Here is a 22,954-nt window from a genome sequence, read left to right as displayed (position 1 = left end):
CATCAAATAAACATGATGTTAAGTTGATTTGGATTTTCCTTTCCTTATGTGCATTTCCTTATGTGCATGTCCTTATTAAGCATTTATAATTATATTCTGTGTCAATTTTTAATACAGTAAATAAATATTCTGTTAAGGTGATTTGGGAATTTTTTTGTCCTTCTTATGGGCAGAATTTGCGGTGGGTTCCAAGACATTACCACATGGTCTGTTGCACTGGGATTTTCGCACCCAGCCTGTTGCAACCTATGTATGGTATATTTAAGTGTGATACACTAGCACTCAAAATCATTGGTTAGCTACTACAGAGTTATCTTAAGATTGATACCTGCAGTATCTTCATATCACTACATTATTAATCATCATAATAATAATATGTGGAATACAGTACTCATCTAAATATCTTATATAATCATCGTAATCAAAATTCAACATCTGTTTAATTATCATCATAATCAATATTTGTAATATTTTAAACAATCATAATCTATTAATCATAATCAAAATAATCACTCCATATCATCGAAATATCTTGTATAATCATCATCGTAATCAAAATTCAACATCTGTTAAGTTGTCATCATAATCAATATCTGTAATATTTCAACCAATCATAATTTATTAATCATAATCGAAATAATCACTCCTATATCATAATCATAAACAAAAGCTTACAATAATTATAATCATCAGAATCAATATCTCTATTACAATCACTGCAGGGACGTAGCCAGGATTTTGAAAAGGGGGGGGGGAGCCGTTATGCGAATTACGTATGACCCCGGCGGGGTCAAATCCCCCTGTGAAGTAGCGCACTCTGAACGTTCTTAGGACTGTTTGAGAGGATTAAGTGAAAATTGCAATAGACGCATTATAAATAAGCGAAAAAATAATTATATAATAAATCAACAGTGGCAGATCCAGGAATTCGAAAGAGAGGTGAAGCAGGGAGGGACTTTCACAGACCGAGGAACCACCCACCTCAGCCCCACCATGGTTGGGGCTGAGGTAAGAAAATTTGTGATTAGGGCATCTTTAGATGGCCGGAAATTACACTCTCGCACTTCAATTTGAATATGTTTTTCTAATTTTTTCCTTAAAAAAATGAAGGGGGGGGGGGTGCCTTGAATCCACCTCTGCTCAAAACATTCTTTATCCAGAATAGTCATAATCACGAAAAATGGACATGAAAAACCAGATCACATCCTAAACAAACAGCAGTCACTAAGACAACATCAGGAGCCGACTCGATGGAGTTTAATGTCATACCTGATAGGGAAGGGCACAGATCTGTTTTGAGGAAATAGTACCTCTAGATGGCCAGAAATGACACTTTTAGTAAAATTCATCATCATCACATCACCATTAGTCAAGAAGCGCCAAAAAAAATTCTCATGATCTTTTATCAGGGATTTTTGACAACCATCATATTAATGTGTGTGTGTATACCGTAGAAAACAAAGCTTAAAAACATGTCTTTGATTATGTACTTTACATAGGCCTACTTCAAAAACATGATTTCAAAACCACCTAAGCCCCACCATGGCTGGGGCTGAGGTGAGAAAATTTGAGGAAATAGTACCTCTCGAGACACTTTTATATAGTAAAATTCATCATCATCACATTACCATTATAGTCAAAATGAAACGCCAACGAATTTCTCATGATCTTTTATCAGGAATCTACTTAATATCCAGGACAACTTAGGCCTAATTATAGCTTACTAAGCTTTAACTATATATACTATAGTATAATCAACAAATCACAACTTTTTTTTTCGTATTTAGCACAATTTTCTTCACTTTTTATTGCTATTAATATTATTATCATTGTTATCATTATTATTACTATTAGTAGTAGTATTATTAAACAAACATGATCTTTTATCAGGGATTTTTGACAACCATAGAGATCTTATTCTTATTAATGTGTGTGATATATACTATAGAAAAAAAAAACATGGAAAAAAGCTTAAAAACATTGTCTTTGAGTATGTACTTTACATAAGGCTACTTCAAAAACGTATTATTAAACAAACTTGCAAAAGTGTAAAAACGAAATTGAACCACAGTATCGCATTTCTATCTTAAAAGACCTGGCCTGAGACTTATGGATTTAAGATTTTTTTAAATCACGCTTAGGCCTATGTGTTCTAAGGCCTATGTATAACGTGTACTGATGCATATTTACATGTTTAGAAGTATTCATTTTAAGTGATCCCTGGAAAGAATTTGAATTGGCTCAAGAATAAACTTTAAAATTTCAACACTGTTATGTACAAAGGGGGGGTAGGGCGCACCAATATTTTTTTATAAGTGCCGCACTGAAGCCTCCAACAATTTTATAAGCACTGCGGCGCTTATTCGGGCGTTTACGGTACTGTATAATGAGCATAAGTAAAGATCATCATTGGTATAAACAGATCTATATTATTATGAATATGGTTAAGGTATCAAATTTATTCATTAGAGCTTTTCATATATATATATATATACACGGTACATAAATATATACATAAATATTTATATGTATTTATGCAGTGTATTTGAAAAAACATTGATCATAATACAATCATCATAAGTTAATATACATCTAAGTCACTATCATATACATCGTCATCAGTGTTCACATTATAATCATCTTCATTATCATAATCCATATCAGCTAAAGCATCATAATCAATACTTATATTATCATCATGACCATAGTCGTCATAGTCACTATCATCATCATAAATGTCATGTTGGACATCATGATCAACAAGTTCATCATCACTATCTTCGTCATCATCATAATCAATATTAACGTAATCATCATATTCATCATTATAATCATCATAACCACCATGGTCATCATAATCACTATCTACATTATCATTATCGTGGTCCTCACAATCCATATTAACATTATCGTCATTATTACCATCATCAACATCTAAATTAAAATATTTTTTTAGTTGAGAAACTAAAACAGTGCTTTGTTTCGGATTACTATTAACCTTTACTTTGCACCCCAGAGGTAAGTACCTTGCGACCAGCAAGACAATAATATCCGAACTTTTGATTTGATTATTCAGTAAGTCAAAATTTCTTAAGGTCAGTGTTAATTGACGTCTTTTTAGTTCTTGCAACAGTTGTTCCATGACGTCAACTGTAATACCACAATTTAGTAATTTCAGTTCCAATAATGAAGGAAACTGCTCCAGAACTGACACTAGATGCTTCCCTGACTCTGGCTTATGGAATTTTGAAGATGACATATCTAATGTGGTGAGTGATGCAAACCTATGTTTGCAAACCTGGTTTTTAAGAACAGTTGCATCCAGATGACAGTTCTTAAGAACAAGTGTTTTAAGTTGAATCAGTGATGTCACCAGGAAATCTAAGTTCACATTGCACAAATTTGAGTTACTGAGATCTAGATGCCCCAGAGTAGACTTAATACCTGTTGATTCAAGTTCTTTTGCAAGGCTGTTAAGGAAACATTCTTTTGATCCTACCATCCTTAATTTTGTATCAGTACTTGCAAACCGGATAACTTGTGCAACAAAGTGTTTCTTGTGATCACTTTTAAAATAACAACGGGAGAGATCAATCATAGAAAATTTACAGACTTTATCGACAAAACTGACAGGATTAGCACGAATCCTACACCTTTCAAGACGAAGTTCAGATAAATTTGGAAGTTTTTTTAGAGCTTCTAAAAATAGTGTCATCTCTCTCGATTTTAAATAATGACCAGACAAATCAAGATGTCTTAAACCAATTTCACAGCATACTCTTTTGTCTTTATGGTGTTCATTAAGTGCTGTAAAAAAAGAGATCAAAGTTGATTTTCCAGTTCTGAACATAGACATGTCAATGCTTTGTAGCTTTGGAAAATGGAAAAGTAGACTACTACACATTTTACCAACTTTAACAGCATCAATTCCATCGAACCTACACTTTCCAAAGTTCAATACCCGCAGTTGGCGATTATGAATAATATAATTTTGACAATCAATGTAAAGAACCATTTCCATGACAACTGATGCAGACATCTTACTGTCAGTAGTTGTGACCTTTAAAATCTTCAGATTTTTAGAACTAAGAAGAAACTTGGCAATCAATGTTCCAGAGTTCGGGAATTTCAAATTACATTCTCCAAGATTCAATTCTGATAATACGCCTGTTGACAATATAGTTCGACTGAGAACTGCTTCAAAGAAAGTTTCCATATTCTGCAGCCCAGATAGATTTACCTTTTGAAGATTCGGGAAAAGCTTCAATAAAGTAACTACCTGATCACCTGTCAGCAAAGTCTTACTTTTAAATGTTAGTGTCTCGAGCGATTTACAATTGGTATTTTGTTGGTCGCATAACTTTATCGCTTTATCTACATTCTCAGAACTATAAAAATAATCAACAATCCTCAAAATTGAAAGGTTAGGTTGGTTCAGAAGGACTGTTGATAAGTCTGTGACATTCTTGTAATCAATCTGGTATAATTTTACATGGGATGGGCAAGATTGCTTTGTTATGTGAGCGCATCTAGATAGAGTCTTTGCATAAAACATCAGTTGTTCTCTAGCTAAGTCAAATACTTTTAGTGTATTTTTCTTAAACATATGCAGCTCACTCAGATTATTATTATTAGGTTCCTCGTCAAATGAAAGCATTTTGATTTTGGTTACTTCCTTTAATCCCGTAATAATCTGAAGTGTATACGGATTAGCAAACATCAACTCAGGAAATATGTAGAAAACATCTACCTTTAAACTTTCAATTCTCAATGTGGTAATAAGTTGCTTAATTTGACAAGGTGATAGCTCCCTCAGACCAAAACAGAATGATATTATAGTAAAATTGATCTTTCTCTGTAAACCATCTTTGACTCTGGTGACAGTATATTTACATTCATCATCTTCATATTCATGTTCGGTTCGTAATGAAAATGAGATGTTGCCTTCTCCATCTGCATCCATTTGGTGAAGCCAAGGTCTTGGTAACTGACCCATTAATCCAACAAGGTTATTAAAATTAAGAACATCACATGATGTTTTGGAACCAGAAATGAATAATTGATTAAGGAATATTGGGGCGAACTCAGTTTTTAATAAGTCTACAAGACAAAAAAAAGCATTACAAAAAGGAGGTAGTGTTAGAGTTTTGGAGTGGATATGCAAAAGGTAGCCAGTTATCTGTGTCATATACTCCTTACATCTGTCCTGATTAGGATTTATATCATTAGAGGTAAACTCAATGTGTTCTACCATCCAGTGCTTATCTGGTGAAAACTGTTCTATAGACAAAGCTTCACAAGGTAACGAAAGGTATTTAAGTGTTTTGTTTGCCATCAACTGTGTAATGAACTTAATTTCTTCAAAGTTTCTCTTCTTTTCTGGAAGAAAATCTTGATACCAAGTAAGGTGCAAACTTTCTGATACATTAGTATCTATATATTCTGAAAGAAGTTGGACTGGCATTGACATTAATCGACAATTCTTAAAGTATTGCTTACAATTAACCTGATGAGCTGCTAGATGGAGTGTTAAAATCTTAGATCTAGATTTAGCACTCATTCTTGTTTTTGCATTGTATTTTGTAAACAAAATTGAAACACAATTTTTGTAATCATTCGTTGGATATGTTATAGATGCATGGCATTGAAGATCTATGTTGGGTGATACGATGTCTTGCTTCGTTATGTCCCTGAATGCTTTAGCTTGAGAAAGTTTCTTAAATAGATGGAATTCAAATTCCTTATTTGTCTTGTGAATAACAACATTTTCCAAACAAGGACATAATGCCATTATACTGCTGACTAAATGAGCATAACCACTATTCCGTTGTTTCTTACAGAATATCTTTTTTAGTACGAATGTTAGAATGGTCAGTTTTTTGAAATTATTTTCTTGACATCTATCGGTACAACAACGATCATTATCTAAACAATGATGACCATACATTGCAGAAACAAACATATATAGACCTGGCCCATAGGATATTACTGGCAACTCAAGGCTCTCCATGGCTTTCATATTACAAAGAAACCTTCCCAAGTTTTTGCAAGAATTTTCCTTGGTTATTTTTCCCAGCAGAAACAATTTTGTGATACTTCCAAGACCTGAAGATAATGTCTGAGATTCAAAGGATGAGAGGGTCTCCAATGTATCATCATTTACACCATGCCATGTCAGGGTTGAAAGGGCAGTCATCGAATAGAGAGCTTTTGGTATGTTAGATCCACAGATAGTTGCTGAAGTGGTGTCTAAAATACATGTGTCTGCATTACTGAAGTTGTTCAGTTCCGTAACGATGTTCAAACCCGTTTGAGAATTAATTGTAACACACTCCACTTTATTCATATGCTGTTTGATTGAATTCTTCACAATGTTAACTTCATCTTTTGGACATTCATCCAGTAGATCTGCCAGAGCACTACTCTCGAAGTGTTTTAGAGGAAAGTAGTCCATAAACAAATGAGCTTCATTACCAAGAAGAGCTACAGTGAACTTACAAACTTGAGATAATTCTGAAGTACTCAGCATTCCCTTCACTGTCTCACCTATGTCACTTTTAGACCCTTTCTTCATAGTTTCTGCGACATACAGACTTGCTAAAAACTCAGATTCAGATTTGTGAGTTGTAGTGTAGCATTTATTGCGATAGATTTTAAAGACACTTCTTTCTTCAACAATCAAACCTAGTTTAATTGCAGCTACTTTTAGTTTTTCATCAGCTGACTCCTTTAGTTTGAAGTTTAATCTGTTCTTAAGCAAGCCATCTAAAGTAATTTTTCCAATATCCAGCATTACATTAAGATGTTCCTCATTAATGTCAGAAAATGTTTCAATTTTTTTTTCATCTTTTTCTTGTTTTCCAAGTAAATGATTTACTTTGCAGACCAGCAACTCTCGATAAAGTTCTATTACTGTGGGAGGTACCTGCCCTCTGTCCTCCCACAATGTACAAAGATATAAGAGAAACAATGGTGTTTTGCCCATCTCAAAAATATGGCTGTACTGTTGGTCTTTCCTCAATTTTATCAGATTTTGTCCTTGGTCAGAGTTCTCAAAGAATTTGTTTATAAATTCATCTTGATGTTCAGGTTTGAATCCTGTAATTTTTATGTGTGAATCACACACTTTAACCAATTTGTCCATATTATCAGGCCTTGTGGTTACAACTAATACACAGTTCTTTAAATGTTTTTTTCTAAACACTTTTTCAAGCTCAGATCTCATATCAGGTAATAGCTCATCGTATCCATCACATAAAAACACAAAATTCTTATCATTCTTTATTATCAAGGGCTGTAATACCTCCAACTTTGTGTCATATCGTACAAGAAAGTCAGGTAAACAATTTTTGATAGCATTTTCAAGGAAACATTTCTCTTGCACGTTCTTAAGCTCCATAAAAAAAACAATTTTTTTTCCAAAGACACCCTTGCTTGGATCATCAGCCCAAGAACGTGCAAGTTTTTTCATGAGAGTTGTCTTCCCATTCCCAAGTTCACCCTGAATCAAAATCCTTTTTGGATCATTACTTTTTCTTTTATTATAGTGTGTTGCAATGTCATCGATTGAAATCTCCTTTGCTTCATTTTCATTGCCTGACTGTGGGTATTGGAACATTATCAGATCTATGACCAGATTGCGTACAATCCTAAAATGAGGTGACCATTCGTCTGGAGTAACCTGCATAAAACTGTGATCTTTATACTGACTCCTTAACTCATCTTCTAAATTCTTCAACAAAGGAGGTCCTGAAAACGAAACAAAATTTAACTTGACTCTTCACAACTCAATAATTTTGTTGATCAAAAGTTCAATATATGAACAACACAACACAATAATTATTCTGGACAAACTGGCAGAACCTTAAGATTTAAAAAAATTTCTTTTAGTCTATAATTATATTGTATAACTATTTTGATTAATTAGCCAAATACAATGGATGAACTTAGGCTGAGGCTATTGGCACTGTCGCAGTGTTTAAAAAAAAGCTGCGGTTTTCTATTTGCACTGCCGCAGTGCCAAAAAAACTGCTATTTTTCTATCGGCATTTGCCGCAGTGCAAAAAAGCTCTAATTTTCTATCGGCACTGCCGCAGTGCCAAAAAACTGCAGTTTTCTATTGGCACTGCCACAGTGCGAAAAGCTGCTGTTTAATTAATCAAATGAATGTTTTTAGTTAGATTATGGTGTCAATAGTTGGTTAGGTCTAGCCTAGCCTATATTATTGCTAACATTATATTATATATTTTTTACAATTAATTACAATTATTTCTAATTATTAAATATATACATATGTCTAGGCCCATTACATAAAACAAAAATAAAACAACAAAAATTATAAATAAAATAGTAGTAGTAGTATTAGTAGTAGTAGTATTAGTTACAATAATAATAATAATAATAATAATAATAATAATAATAAAAATGCAGCGTATTAAATCAACTAATGTCTATGTAAAATCTGGTTTTTTTCCAAATAAAATGTTACCTATTTTATTCTGTTTCAAAAAATAATTTTATAAATTATAAGTTTCATTGTAAATTCTATGATAATTCAAACCACATAATTTATGTTTTTAATTACTTAAGCATTTAATCAATTCAGTGGACCTAATGCTTTTTTACATAGACGTAAGTTGATTTAATATGCTGAATCATTATTAATGGTATATACCTATTATATATTTCTATAAATTAATCAACAATTAATCAGCATTATTCGAGCACCTTTATTATTATTATTATTAACTTTATTATTATTATTATTATTATTATTATTTTATATATTATTTTTCAACCATAGTAACATTGAAAACATGAATTATGTGGATAAAATTATCACAAAAATAAACTTATAATTTATAAGATTATTTTTTAAAACAGATTAAAATAGATAACATTTCTATTTAATAGCAGGTTTTGCATGGACGTAAATTCATTTAATATGCTGATTTGTTATTATCTCATTAATCAAACTATCGTAAAATTATTACTATTATTATTATTATTATCATTGTTTTTTTTTTGTTTTATGTATATGCCTAGGCCTCTAGTATAAAATATAGTATAATATATAATGTATATATTTAATAATTTAATTAGAAATAATTATAATTAATTGTAAAACCTATATAATATAATGTTAACAATAATATAGGCTAGGCTAGGCCTAATCAATTATTGATACCATAATGTCATCTATCGATAAAAACATTGATTATATTAATTAACAGCAGCTTTTTGCACTGTGGCAGTGCTGATAAAAAACAGTAAGTGTTTTAGAATTACAGCAGTGCCGATAGACAACAGCAGCTTTGTGGCACTGCGGCAGTGCTGATAGAAAACAGCAGCTTTTTTTTCACACTGCCAAATCGGCACTGCGGCAGTGCCGATAGCCACTGCCGTTAACTTACTGCGAGGTTTAGTCGTCAGGCTATTGTGAGCTAGCATCAGTTGTTTTTGGCATTGTGAAACAACGCCCTCTGGTGCCAGCTCTATTCCTGTCAACATTGGTTCCGGGGGCCCCAGTCTTTCAGGTTTAAGGAGTTGGAAAGCTTGCAGTAAGTCAACATCCATTGTCTTTGGTCTATTAATAGTCAAAATAGTTCTACAATAATATTGAGAAAGCCAAATGGAACTATTCGAATATAAGTATATTCAATAATTAATTTCTTTTATATTGTCTCTATGACTCTTTCTGCAAATTAACAACGCTTTTTTCTTGAAAATTAGAAAACTTCTGATATGGCTCATCTGTACAATTAACTTTATTTTGTTGGGTTTTTTTTCTATGGTTGTACATTAAATAGTTTATCCTAGCTAAAGATAATATTGCTAGTTTTTCAATTATTATTATTATTATTATTATTTTAATTGTCTTGGCCTTTCACTTTTTACATTTTAATCCTTTCTTTTTATATACTCATTAATAATGTAGTTAAGTTTAGTTTTCTGGGGCTCCCGACTTTTGTCATGGTGATTTTGTTGCTTTTGGGCCCCAAGACACTTGTCTGAATAAATAAATGAAATGAAATGAATTGAATTATAGGCCTACTATAGTTTTATAGTGGTTTAATGCAGAATCAAGTCCAAGACCCCAATTTCCTACATTAAGATAGGTATATGGCTTACCCGACACATTACTTAGTCTTACAGTATTTACTACGGTATGTGATTATACTTGTTATACTCATGGATACCAATAATATAGTTTACTTAATCATAATAATGCTTATACAATATGTTTTAAATTTAAAGTATTCATAAAACTACCTTCATCTTGAACTTTTTGTTTGAGCTGTTCTTGTCTCTTTTCCTCTGTAAAATGAGAAACTATATAACAATGCTACAATATCTTTCAATAAATATTTATGAAAATTCCTTTAAAAGAGTTATAGATATACAGTATAGGGGAGGATCTGGATTCAAATTTAGGGGGGGTGGGGTTTAAATGTTATATGAAACTGAACTGTAAAATGACTTAACTGAAAACATACATATTCATAGTTCAGTTACATAAGCCACACCATACCATACAAGCTGATTTTAGATTGGCACATCTCCGTAAATACAGTAAAAGTAAAGATCTGCAGATCATTAAAGCAAATAGTATACAAAACAAATGTTGTTTCTATTTTTTTTGGTTAAGAATGAAGGAGCTACCATAGCTACTGTCGGTAATGAATATTTATAACTTACTTTATCAAACATATTTTTTTAGAGCCAATTAATAGAATACATTTCAAATATTAATGTCAAGTGTAATATACTGTATCATTTAGCACCCAGTACATACCTTCATTTAACTTTGGTCGTTTTGGTGTTGATGGTTCTTCATTTCCTGCACAAAAAGAACTTCTAAGGTTTGTTTTTTAAATTCACATCTTTATATTTCCTTTAAAACAAAACTTGTAGTTTCGTAAAAAAAATTAATTTAAGGCAGAGCCTTATTTACATCTGTTATACCAATTTGCGAATAACAGCGTTTAAATATTTCATGTAGTTTTGCACATAAGATAAATAGTTATTGGTTCTTTTGTAGACCTAAACCATTTTAATATTTTATTATAAAAAAATCTAAGATATCAAAATGTTTCAGGTCCAAGATTATACATACATATACAAACTATTTCAACCTCAGCTGCTGTTTGTAATTTTATGTTTTTTTTTTTATATATACCGAATATATCAATGTAGTCCCTACAGGAATCGTCATCATTTGGGTCTAAAGATTCACTACCGGATTTCTTTGCCTTAAAAACTGTAGATCCATTTTTTATGGTCTAAAAAATTGGGCAGTGGAATTCAACCAATAAGTCAAGGCACGTCTAGAGTGACATAACGAGTTTGTGTACATTAGTCGCATTGATGTAGCTATATTTAATTATGATGCCACAAATTGGGCAATTTCAAATATTATTGTCAAGTAGAACATAGCATTTAGCACCCAGTACATACCTTCATTTAACATTGGTCGTTTTGATGTTGATGCTTCACTGTAATCTGTACAAGAAACCAAAAATTGAAAATGTGAACAGCATAGCTACAGTAGAACACAGCACAGCAGACTTTAATCATTGTCATTCATGTCTACGATCCCATACTGGATTCATTTGTTTACATTAAATGCAATACTTTTCATTATGATGCCACAAATTGAGCAATTTCATTCAGGAAAAACTTTCAGTACTCATTCCACTTTCCAGGAGTGTTATGAAATCTGTTTAAAAGGTTGAATAAATTTATTTTATTGTTTCTTACAATCTTCTTATTGTTTTAAGATATTATGTAACTGAATACTAAATTACTTAAAATTTGTAAACGTCTCCTTTAGCCAACCATACCTTCAAGTAAAGATTTCAAAGCCAAGTAACTTGGTAATCCTTCAATGAAATTGTAAATCTTTTCTTCACAAAGCTCCTTCCTTTGCTCTAGATCCAGAATCAATTGCCAGCTATCATCATAATTCTTTAACACCGGCATGTTATATCGTCCATCAATTTCTGCTATATCCTCTTTAGTCAGGTGCATTCCTAACTTTAACAGAAATTGTCTGTACCATGTAAATATAGACACTTTATGTTCCCTGATTCTTTGTAAAGGTACAGTTTTGGAGTTGAAGCCAAATTGTCCAGTAGCTTTTATTGTGTCATACAGGATAGTGAGATTTGTTTGACTCAAATTCCCAGAACCAATTAACATACTTAGCAAGGGCATCACCTTAGTAGCCTCACTTAACTTATTATAAATTGGAACATGATCTCTGTTGTTGTACAAAACCTTCAGCATATTGATATGTCCAAGTCCATCATACCATCTTGAAAAATCCACCAACAACTGGTTGAAATGGCTTTCTGAAAGTTCTATGATAAGTAGATTGTGATAGGTAATTAATAAGTACAATGCTTCTTATTAATTAGTCAACAAAAATATAATGTACTGTTGATAGAATTTCTAATGAGCAATGAAACAAGACTCTAATTATTGTTTGAAGGTTTGCATAGCAAAGTAATAAATATATGAATGCTTGCGGTGCACCACATAGATAGTTCTGAAAAGAACTGTTGTTGTTGGTTGAGAATATCTCGGAGATATTCTCAACCAACAACAACAGTTCTCTTCAGAACTATCAAGCATATATACGGTAAGACTATAATTGTTATCACCTGAATTAATTTCACTTTCATTCTGATTTAAAAATGCTTTCTTCTGCGAAACAGACTAATTAAAGGATAAAATGGGAGCAGAAGAGGATGCCCATGACCAGGGCAATATCAAATTGAAGTCCTTTGAAAATGGTTAGATAGGCAAACAGCAACAATAATAAATACTGCAATATTTACCTGTTTCCTCCATCCTTTTTAACATGTACACTGCCTCTCAAAGCAGCAATTTATTAAATACTTGTAATCAAACTGTTGAGATTCACAAATTTTCCACTAAAAAATGCAATGGAAATGTAGATATTACTTATTTTAAAATAACTGATCAGTACATTTCCTGTTGATTTCGGTATACTGGGTACAGTAGGGACATCAAGATTTCCCGACTCCACAACATTCATAGAAGCCTTTGTGAAGAGAGGCTATTCAGTGGTGGCTTTAGTGTGGCCTTGACCAGCTAACTTTTAGACTTTCAATCTAGAACGACTGAATGTGTTAAACTGAGTAAAACACATTGTTTATAAAAGTACCCATGCCTAGTACCTATTTTCATTAATTTAGACCTAAACCTAGTACTGTTACAGTACATGGGGCTTGCCATAGCAAAACCAACATCAGTGACCAAAACAAAAAATTTTTTATTAAATTTTACTTTTTATATTATCAGCCCTCTCACCAGGATTTATTGTAGTAAAAAAAAATAATATGAACTAATAGTTTAATTCAATGGGGCCCCGACAGTTTGAAACACAGAATACACTCTCCTGGCATCATCATGCAGAAACCGCAATTGCTCAAGGGTCATGTAAACAATCGCTGCAGTTTTTTTGCTTATCTTGGGGTTTGTATTGCGAACCACACTTGACTTGTTTAATTTACTTAAACCTACAGAATACATACCGTAAAATCTCGAACTGAAGCCCAGTGGGCTTAATCTCGTGATGAAGCCCATCTCAAATCAAAGCCCCCCCCCCACTCTTTTTTTTTAGTTTGCAAAAAATTAGCCCATGGGCTTAAGATAGCACAGGCTTCTTTTCGAGATAGTACAGTACATACACAGAATTACAAAAGAACAAAATACCGTACTCGCGCAAATAAGCGACCGGGTGCTTAAAATATTTTGTGCACTTTCTGAGGGGTGCTTATTCAAACGGGGCACTTATTTAAACGGGGCGCTTATGAAAACACAGTGGAAATTGAGGGGGCGCTTATGGAAATAGATAAAAATCAAGGGGTTCTTATTGGAAATTATTTTAATAATTAAAAATTCAAGAGGCACTTTTTGAATGAAAAAAAGATTATATAAGGACATTACGAATGGTGGTTAGAAAAGATAATCGTCCAGAGAACGAGGCTCATAACGAGAATGCGTGAATATTTACATAAAAGCAAAATAGCAGATGCAAAATTTAGTGGTGGGTGTGGTTAGCTTGTTGGCCATTGGCCGATTGAGATTAGCAGGATAGCAGGATCATTCTATTTTTCTTAAAAACTCAGATGAGAATGTGCTTAAGGTCGAAAAAAGAAAAAGAGGAGTAGGACTAGACATAGACAAATATGTAAAGAGATTAAAGTTGGAAATATACTGTCTGTCCAAGGATCGGAGCTCTCATCTGTCAAAGAGAAATATCCTTATTTTGATATTGACTGAAGAAGAATGTGTTTCCACTCTACAGTTCAAATCATGCCAACAACCACAGTCCCAGGATTGATTGGATTATTGACTTGATAAAAAGAAAAATCTTATGAGGGGGCGTTTATTCAAATTAGAAGGGGGCGCTTATTCAAACAGGGCGCTTAAGGAAATTTTCACGTTAGGAGGGGCGCGAGTACGGTATATTAAAAACAATTTTGGTTTATACAGTAGTTTAGGTGATTTAAACACAATCCATATTTGTTTATTATTTTATTGTTTTATAGTTGAAAAGAGGCCCTCCCTCACCCCACTTTACTTAGCAAAAGTTGCCTCGAAAAGAAGCCTATCCAAAGATTGAAAAAAAAAAGAAAAAAAAAGTCCAGGGCTTTAATTTGAGGTTTTACGGTAGGCTTACTATAGGCCTTAACCAGTTCCGAAAGTTGGCCTATGTAATCTATGTTGCTTTTGTCTTAAAATTTTCTGAAATGTTTCATCAGTCATGGACCATTCTATGTTCTCTGACAATGCAGTTAACAGTTCATAAATGCCATAGGCTCTGAGCGCGAGGGGAAGCCCCATCGGACCCCACCAGGGGCCTTCACTCCTAGACCCCAACCGGGCCCTACACGGCTCCCTGGCCTCGGCATGTTTGTTCGCTCGGCTGCTAAACTTAAAGCTTGCTTTCCTCACTTGTTAGGGTCCCATAACACACCACCAGGGTCCTACAAACTCTGTTACACCACTAGATACGAGATCAGATGAACCACAAAGATTCAATGAGATACACCCTAAAAATTATGAACCACAAAGATTCAACGAGATAAACCCTAAATATTATAATTGAGAACAGAATGGAAGCGGGGGACATGTTATCTCTTGCTCGCTGTTTCTCATACAGTAAAACCAAGATTAAACTTCAAACAGGTAAGCTCTCGTTTAATCTTTTCATTTTATTTCCATGAGATTTGAAAGCTCATCCAATCTCATATTACAGCGTATCTATTTTATCTAATAATAATGTAATATTTACATTATTATTACTACAAAAATACAACCTTACTAGAAAGAAATTATACAATTAAAGCATCAGTTATATTTGTATCTATAGGAAAAAATTTTTTTTTTTTTTTTGGAAGTTGATATATTTACATCGCCGTAAACTGCAGTAAACGATATACTTACATTAAATAATAATGCATGTGCAGTCATACTTTAATATTACCTGCATTTTCGGCACTCGACATTAGCGTGGCCTCCCAAGCTGCGGTGATTCCCCCAAGTTCACCACGGCACTAATTAATTTGTAATTTTGTTTTTTATTCTTTATTAAATGTAATTTAATTTTCTACAACAGCACAGTAGGCCCCTATGTAGTTTAATCACTAAATAAATTATTAAATCGTTGCGTTAACTTTTCAAATAAAAGTGATATTATGAGCAGGAAATGTTATGTTCATTTTACACAATCATTCGTTGAATGAACACACTTGACCTAAATACAAGGCCTAAACTCAATTACCACGGAATCAAGATGATATTTTTCTAGGATTACCTTTATTGTTATACGATAGTCAATCATCACAAATTAAGTAACATCTTAATGTTTCCATTCAAACAAATTTACCCACGTCGTCATAAACAAAAACAACATCATTATAATCTTTAGTCGGGTTGAGCATCGAGCCCCGATCGATCGCGAAGAACATACAGGAAGACCACGTTTGGAGAGCACATGCTCCACTCTACAAAGTACTGTACACTATAAAGCAAGAAGTAAACAACGAATAATAATATGCGTGTATTTTCTGTAAGATATTTAATCATTACGAAAAAAGTAGACCAGGGAGATGTAAAAAAATACATAGAATACATCTCCCTGGTAAGACAAACAAATATTTTTAATGTTTTATTTAAACATATTTTCCCATGTAGACTGATCACTAACAAAACAACATTGGCATATTTTAGTTCTTATGATGGAACATTGATACTACGATCATCTGGGCATTACTTTGTCAGTTTATGCTACATGATAGACCGTTGTGAATGTTTAATATATTAGTTAATTACTAATAATATATATGAAAGAAATACTATGAGATCAAACATGAAAATTTACTAGTCATCCTTTATGGACTGAACCATTTTATCATTGCACGAGTATGTGCGCCATGCATGTGAAAAAGTGTAACCTATTTTAAAATTTTAATTCATTTTTGTGACACTATGGTATATTGTCACAAATGAGGAAAAAAATGAAATAAAAGTGGGTAAAACCCCCACAAAAGACAAAAAAAAACAAACAAAAAACATTGGCATGCTGTGCATGTGTCTACGAAGTATGGATGCAGAACGTGGAATAAACAGCCTCGCTCGACGTTGTGGTCATGTGAGAGAGTGAAACGAATATTTCTAGCTCATTATCACAATCATTCAATTATTTTATTTAATTGAAACACATAGGCTAATACTGTAGCAAATTTAATTACGTTTAGTAAGAACGGTAAAATTATAATTTTAATACTGTACCTATCCGCTAGTCGTAAACTGTTTCAACCAATTCAGGTATTCCCCATGTGCGTTGATTTGCCGTCGATTTCTACTCTTTAAAAAGAGTATAAACCATTTGTTTTTACAAGAAAAATTGTTGTGTCATGACTATAATAAACGCGTCCACGTTTGAAGATTTGATTTTCGTGTACCATGGATTCATGGTACAGTATATTCATAAATTTGACTTGCCAAAAAAGGGGCCTCAGCAAAAGGCCGATTCTAATTTGGAGTCTGAAAGTTGAACTCCGCTTTAACGTACATTTAATGAGAATCAATAAATTTAAGTGACCGATAATGCAAGTTTATTAAACTATGACTGCGCATTCGTTTACTGATTTGTTTACGGCGACGTAATATCCACTTCCTTTTGTTTTTTCCTTTTTTTTCCACATTAATTACCGGTAGGCCGTATGGCTAAATTTTTCCTTTTTCATGTTCAGAAATTAGCAGAAACGTAATTACTGCATATTATTTAATATTAATACATCAGCCAGAATATAGTTATTTTACGAAATGTGAGGACCTAGCCTAGACCTAAGGCCTATCCTATCTGGTCTACTAGGCCCCTGCTGCAACCGGTACCCACATTTTGGTCGACCCAATATAGGCTAGGCCCTGCAATGGGTCCTACTAAACACCGCCCGACATTGTTTTTCAACGCCGGAATGTGTATATATATATATAGTATTTTACAAATAAATAACGCCGAGGATAGATAATGACTTTTTGCTCAAGAATACATACCTTTGACCGACAGAAATAAGTTAAATATTTAATAAACATCAATTTAATTTTATAGACTTTCGGGTGTTTCGGTGTGCTGCCAAAAGGCGTAACTCGTTAACTAACACTGATGATGCGTTTAACAATAGACAGTAAAGAAAAACAGTAAACGGTGTAGACTTTCAAAACATAAGTTTATTTCACATGAAATATACTTTAACCTGGCCGTATGTCTTCTTCGGCATGAATTACGAATTTATAAACAAGTTAGCATAATGTATACGAATTTGATTAAAGTTAATCATGATGACATAATGAATTATAATAACAAAAGGATCATCAAGCCTATGATTAAGTAGATATAAATAAGAGGGTCATAATTTATTAGACTAAACAGCAGGGGAACAAAGTATGTATTATTGTCGTCAACGGTCTATTGTTAAACGCGTCATCAGTGTTAGTTAACGAGTTACGCCTTTTGGCAGCACACCGAAACACCCGAAAGCAAAGATACTAGAAATACAAGATAGAGCACTCGCATTGTAAAAATGAGGTGGAAATCGTGCCCAACGTAGGCGGTGCCCTTCTTTTTAACCATGGAAGTTTTCTATACTTCATGCCCAACGTACAGGGCGCCCTTCTGTCGCTAAGTACATCATACATGTCCAATAAGTTATTACATATAGATCGTTTAACTTATATAGGCCTATATTCCGAAATAAAAGATAAAATGAATATATGAATATAATTCTCTCTCTCCCTCTCTCTCTCTCTCCTATATATATATATATATCATTTGTGTTCCACGTGTGTTCCGACAGAATAATAGAAAATAATGAAACAACTTCAGTAGTAGACTTTAAGAACACTGATTTATTATAAACTCGGATATTTCTGCCACTCCTGTGGCCTTCATCAGCGAGAATGAGGAAAACATCATGAATCAATTGCTGTCTCTTATACACATCTAGATGTGTATAAGAGACAGATTCTAGGGTTTATAACTTTAAATGAGTTAAAACCAGATATAAAGGGTAGTCAAGCAACTTTTTCCTTTTTTCATACCGAGAGCTGGGAATATCCCTACAAGCGATGGTCTGATAATGTACTACAGTAAATGACAGAATGAATGTATGCGTGGACATGTGTTTAGTTTAGGCAATACATTTAAGGCACTATAACATACTGTATGCTAAGGAAAATACAGGTCTCCCTCCAAATAAAGACCCCTCTAATTAAAGACCACCTCCAATTAATGACCACTTTTCTGTGGCCCCTTTTGGATGCCTATCTTTTATCTATTTAGAGACCAAAGACCAGGGTTTTGGAGGTCCCAACTGAAAATTTTCCCTCCAAAGACCATTATAAAATAAATAATGATGTTAATACACCTTTTTCTATAATAAATTGTGAAGTGCCGGTCTTTAATTAGAGGATTCTAATTAGAGACCAAAGCTGCTAAAGACCACTAAAACTCCGGTCCCAAAAGTGGTCTTTAATGGGAGGGATACCTGTATTTAATTTGACCATACAGATTGTTATGGCTCATGTAAGTTCCAACCATATATTTTATAATAACAACTATCAATAAACTATTGTTCGGATACCCAACGTTACGTTCGGATGACTCTCATCTATGCGTATCCTTTGATCTATTGCACTCGTGTGACCGATCGGGAGAATGCAGATTTTCAGGACAAGGCAAGGAATGCAGATGTTTGGTTATGATAACGATGTTTTGGTTACGACAACGCAAATACTTTACAGACTGATAATTTATGGCCAGAACCAGGGGCGGATCCAGGAAAAAATTCTGACGGGTGTTGGGGTGGAACAGCATGTAATATAGCATTTTATTCTTAATAAAAAAAGTGTGTTGTATTGTATCTTATCTACCAATGTACATTTAGCACGGTCAGTGATTGATTATTTTTCTCTTATATTTTTTTCTTTTTATTTATTTATATTACATATTTTTTTCGGGTTGACCGGTGGGGTGCACGGGCCCCCGTGGCCCTCACTTGCCTGCGCCTGAGCATGAACATTTAACAAGAGTTTTTTTATTGGGATATTAATCAAGAAGTAGCATTACGATCAAGTAGTTTTTATTAAGAATATGCTTTATTACTTTAAAAATCTAACTTTTTGTAGGGCCTACTTTTTCTCGTTATAGTTAATCATTGATGATATAGTTTGAGCTGTATTTTTAAATACATTTTTTTTGCTGTCTTTAATCGAAAGCAAGAGCATGTTCTCTTGGACAATTCCAAGCCATCTTCACAGATTTTTTAAACAGTAATTGATAATGCAGCACCCTGAATTGTGTCTTCACACCGCAACCAAAATAAAGACGAAAACAAGAATAAAAGTCCTTTTCTTCCTTCTTCCTTCTTCCTTAATCCTTTCACAATTTTAAGTTTTATTCATATTTTCCATAATGTTATACACTCACATGATATAATCACTCGTTTAGACCTAGCATAGGCTAGACCTCGGCTATGCCTACTATATTATTTAAAATATACAATTTTAATTGATAAGATTAATTTTACATGGATATAGTAATTCATACCTAAACAATACATTAAGTTTAAATATAAATACTGTATAATGACATAACAAATAAATAACAATAATTTAAATGTGTACATAGTATCTATCGCTACTACAATAATAGGATTAATATTTTTCAATCTTATAATCAATTTTATATAGCCGGAGTTTAGTTTCGATTCGGGGAAAAACACTTTCTCCATCAAAAGGCTTTTTCTATGAATGGAATGACCTGTTCAAAGCACAAACTCCTGTAGACCAAACCCAGTACCATTATGATTTTTAATCGTACGGGAAATCCACTCACGAGGCAATAATGTGAAATGAGAATAACGCATAGCCTTATGTAAAATGAAAATAACGTAATGTCAAATGAAAATAAACGCAAGTCGATTGAGAACTGCAGCATGTCGATTGAGAACAACGTAACGTCGATTGACAACCGCAGCATGTCGATTGAGAACCGCAGCATGTCATTTGAGAATAACGTAACGTCGATTGAGAACAACAGCATGTCGATTGAGAATAACATAATAAATGTAAAATGAGAATTACATGATGTAAAATGAGAATAACGTAATGTCGATTGAGAACAACGTAATGCTGATTGAGAGCAACAGCATGTCGATTGAGAACTGAATGTCGATTGAGAATAATAGCATGATGAAACATCAATACAGAAGGCAGTAATGGTGTTCCATACTTCGCGGTGTAAAATTTTTTAATTGAGAATTGTAAATAAAGTACGCGACGACTTGGTAACGAAAGTTTGGCAGAAGTTTTTTTAGATCCAGCTGTAGGGGGCGTCCCATTGTTTGTATTCCCACCATGCATTTCGGTGGAACACTTTTTTTGTGGAGAACTCTATCTTGTATTTCTATACTATAGTATCTTTGCCCGAAAGTCTATAAAATTAAATTGATGTTTTATTAAATATTTAACTTATTTCTGTCGGTCAAAGGTATGTATTCTTGAGCAAAAAGTCATTATCTATCCTCGGGCGTTATTTATTTGTAAAATACTAATCATACTATAGGCCTACACTCGGGCGTTGAAAAACATTGTCGGGCGGTCTCGGGCGGTGTTTAGTAGGACCGCCTACTACTACAACCTACAGCCTGGTGTGGTGTGGTCTGGGGTGGTACTAGCAGTATCTATTATTTTATTATACCAATATCATCCTATCTAGCCTAGGCTCTAGGGTACGATGAATTGAAAACATCGAAAATATATTAGACAAAAAATACCTTGATCTAACTTTACATATGATGGTGATTCCATAATGATGATAGCTACAATAACCCTAAATCATTTTTTTGCTGAATAATCATTAAATCAGCTCACACATCACATCCTATACCCAAAGAAGAACCTATTTTACCAATTTTACCCATCAGTTCAGGATTTACAGGTGAAATGTCTCCCTCAACTTGTGCATGAAATACCGAAACAAAGATCTTACCGAACTTAAAATATTTTTTGCACTTTTTGAGAGGCGCTTACTGTATTCAAACGCGGCGCTTATGAAAACAGAGTGGAAATTGAGGGGGCGCATATGGAAATACTGTAGATGAAAATCGAGGGGTTCTTATGAGAACTTATTAGATTCAAGAGGCACACTTTGAATGAAAAACGATTAGGCCTATTAAGGACATCAGGAAACCGTAAATTATGAATGGTGGTGCGGCGGAAAAGATAATCGTACAGAGAGCATGGTTTGTCATGACAAGAATGTTATGAATACAGTATTACATAACAGCAGAATAGCAGATGACATAGTGGTGGTGGTTAGCTTGTTGGCCATCGGCCGATTGAAAATAGCAGGACGGTATGATCATTGCAGGTTTTCTTGAAACTTAGATGAGTTAACTTAAAGGTGCAAATTCGCGCGAGTACGGTACTGTATCTTTTATAAAAGCAAAGAAAAGGCATACTGTATGTTAATATCTAGATTCATACAGTTGATTTTTAAATACTCGAATTTATACTCAGATGAAAGTGTTCCCCTTATTATGGAAAAAAAAACCTGATGCTAGATCTACATCAACACATTTTAATTGAATTTTAATGGTGCAAATTCGCGCGAGTACGGCTGTATCTTTTATAAAAGCAAATAAAAGTCATACTGTATGTTAATATCTAGATTCATACAGTTGATTTTTAAATACTTGAATTTATATAAATTATTATATTATGAAAGTGTTACCCTTATTATGGAGAAAAAAAAAAAAAAAAAAAAAAACCTGATGCTAGATCTACATCAACACATTTTAATTGGACTTCAATGATTAGGAATGCGCAAGCCTACTATCACACATTTCTCTAATGTTGAGCAGCAACTTTTAGTCGGGTAGGAACGGGGGTTCCCATGCACCCCCAGGATATATATTTTTTTACTAACATTTTTGTAATCCTCAAAGTGTCTCATGAAAGAATTTTGATGTTCCCATAAAAAAAATGTCCCATGAGGTTGTTTGGTGGCCATTTTGGCGGCCACCTTGGATTTTCAACGAAAATCATAAATTTTTATAATTCATTGACTAAAAATCATATAAAATCAAATAAACCTGTAAATATATATAGTAAGCAGTGTTTATGTTCTAAATACAAAAAGATTGACTTCGCATTTACATTTGACGGCCATATTGGCGGCCTTCTTAGATTTTGAATTAAAATCATTAATTTGTATATTTTAATAACTAAAAATCATATTAAAATCAAGTGAACCTCTAAATTTACACAGTAAGCAGTGTTTATGCTCCCAATACAAAACACCGACTTCCCAAAACATTTGGCGGCCCTATCGGCAGCCATTTTGGTGGCCATC

The 22,954-nt window shown here is 33.3% G+C and overlaps 1 protein-coding gene across 1 annotated transcript; it reads right to left on the bottom strand.

Moving 5' to 3' along the window:
- Positions 1-2,483: 2,483 nt before the first annotated feature.
- Positions 2,484-21,457, bottom strand: LOC117121356. Its single transcript, XM_033266523.1, has 7 exons — positions 21,375-21,457; positions 12,843-12,938; positions 11,844-12,362; positions 11,458-11,502; positions 10,796-10,840; positions 10,273-10,317; positions 2,484-7,749 (listed from the first exon to the last, which is right to left on the bottom strand). The coding sequence occupies exons 2-7, from the start codon at positions 12,865-12,867 to the stop codon at positions 2,582-2,584; spliced, it is 5,847 nt and encodes a 1,948-aa protein (XP_033122414.1). The 5' UTR covers positions 12,868-12,938; positions 21,375-21,457; the 3' UTR covers positions 2,484-2,581.
- Between the last annotated feature and the right edge of the window lie 1,497 nt (positions 21,458-22,954).

This window comes from Anneissia japonica, unplaced genomic scaffold (assembly GCF_011630105.1).
Source record: "Anneissia japonica isolate Jap-2015-1 unplaced genomic scaffold, ASM1163010v1 scaffold21_len1647178_cov195, whole genome shotgun sequence".
In the NCBI taxonomy this organism is placed as follows: domain Eukaryota; kingdom Metazoa; phylum Echinodermata; class Crinoidea; order Comatulida; family Comatulidae; genus Anneissia; species Anneissia japonica.
Note: the sequence above shows the minus strand (reverse complement) of the source record. Positions and strands in the feature narration are given on the sequence as shown.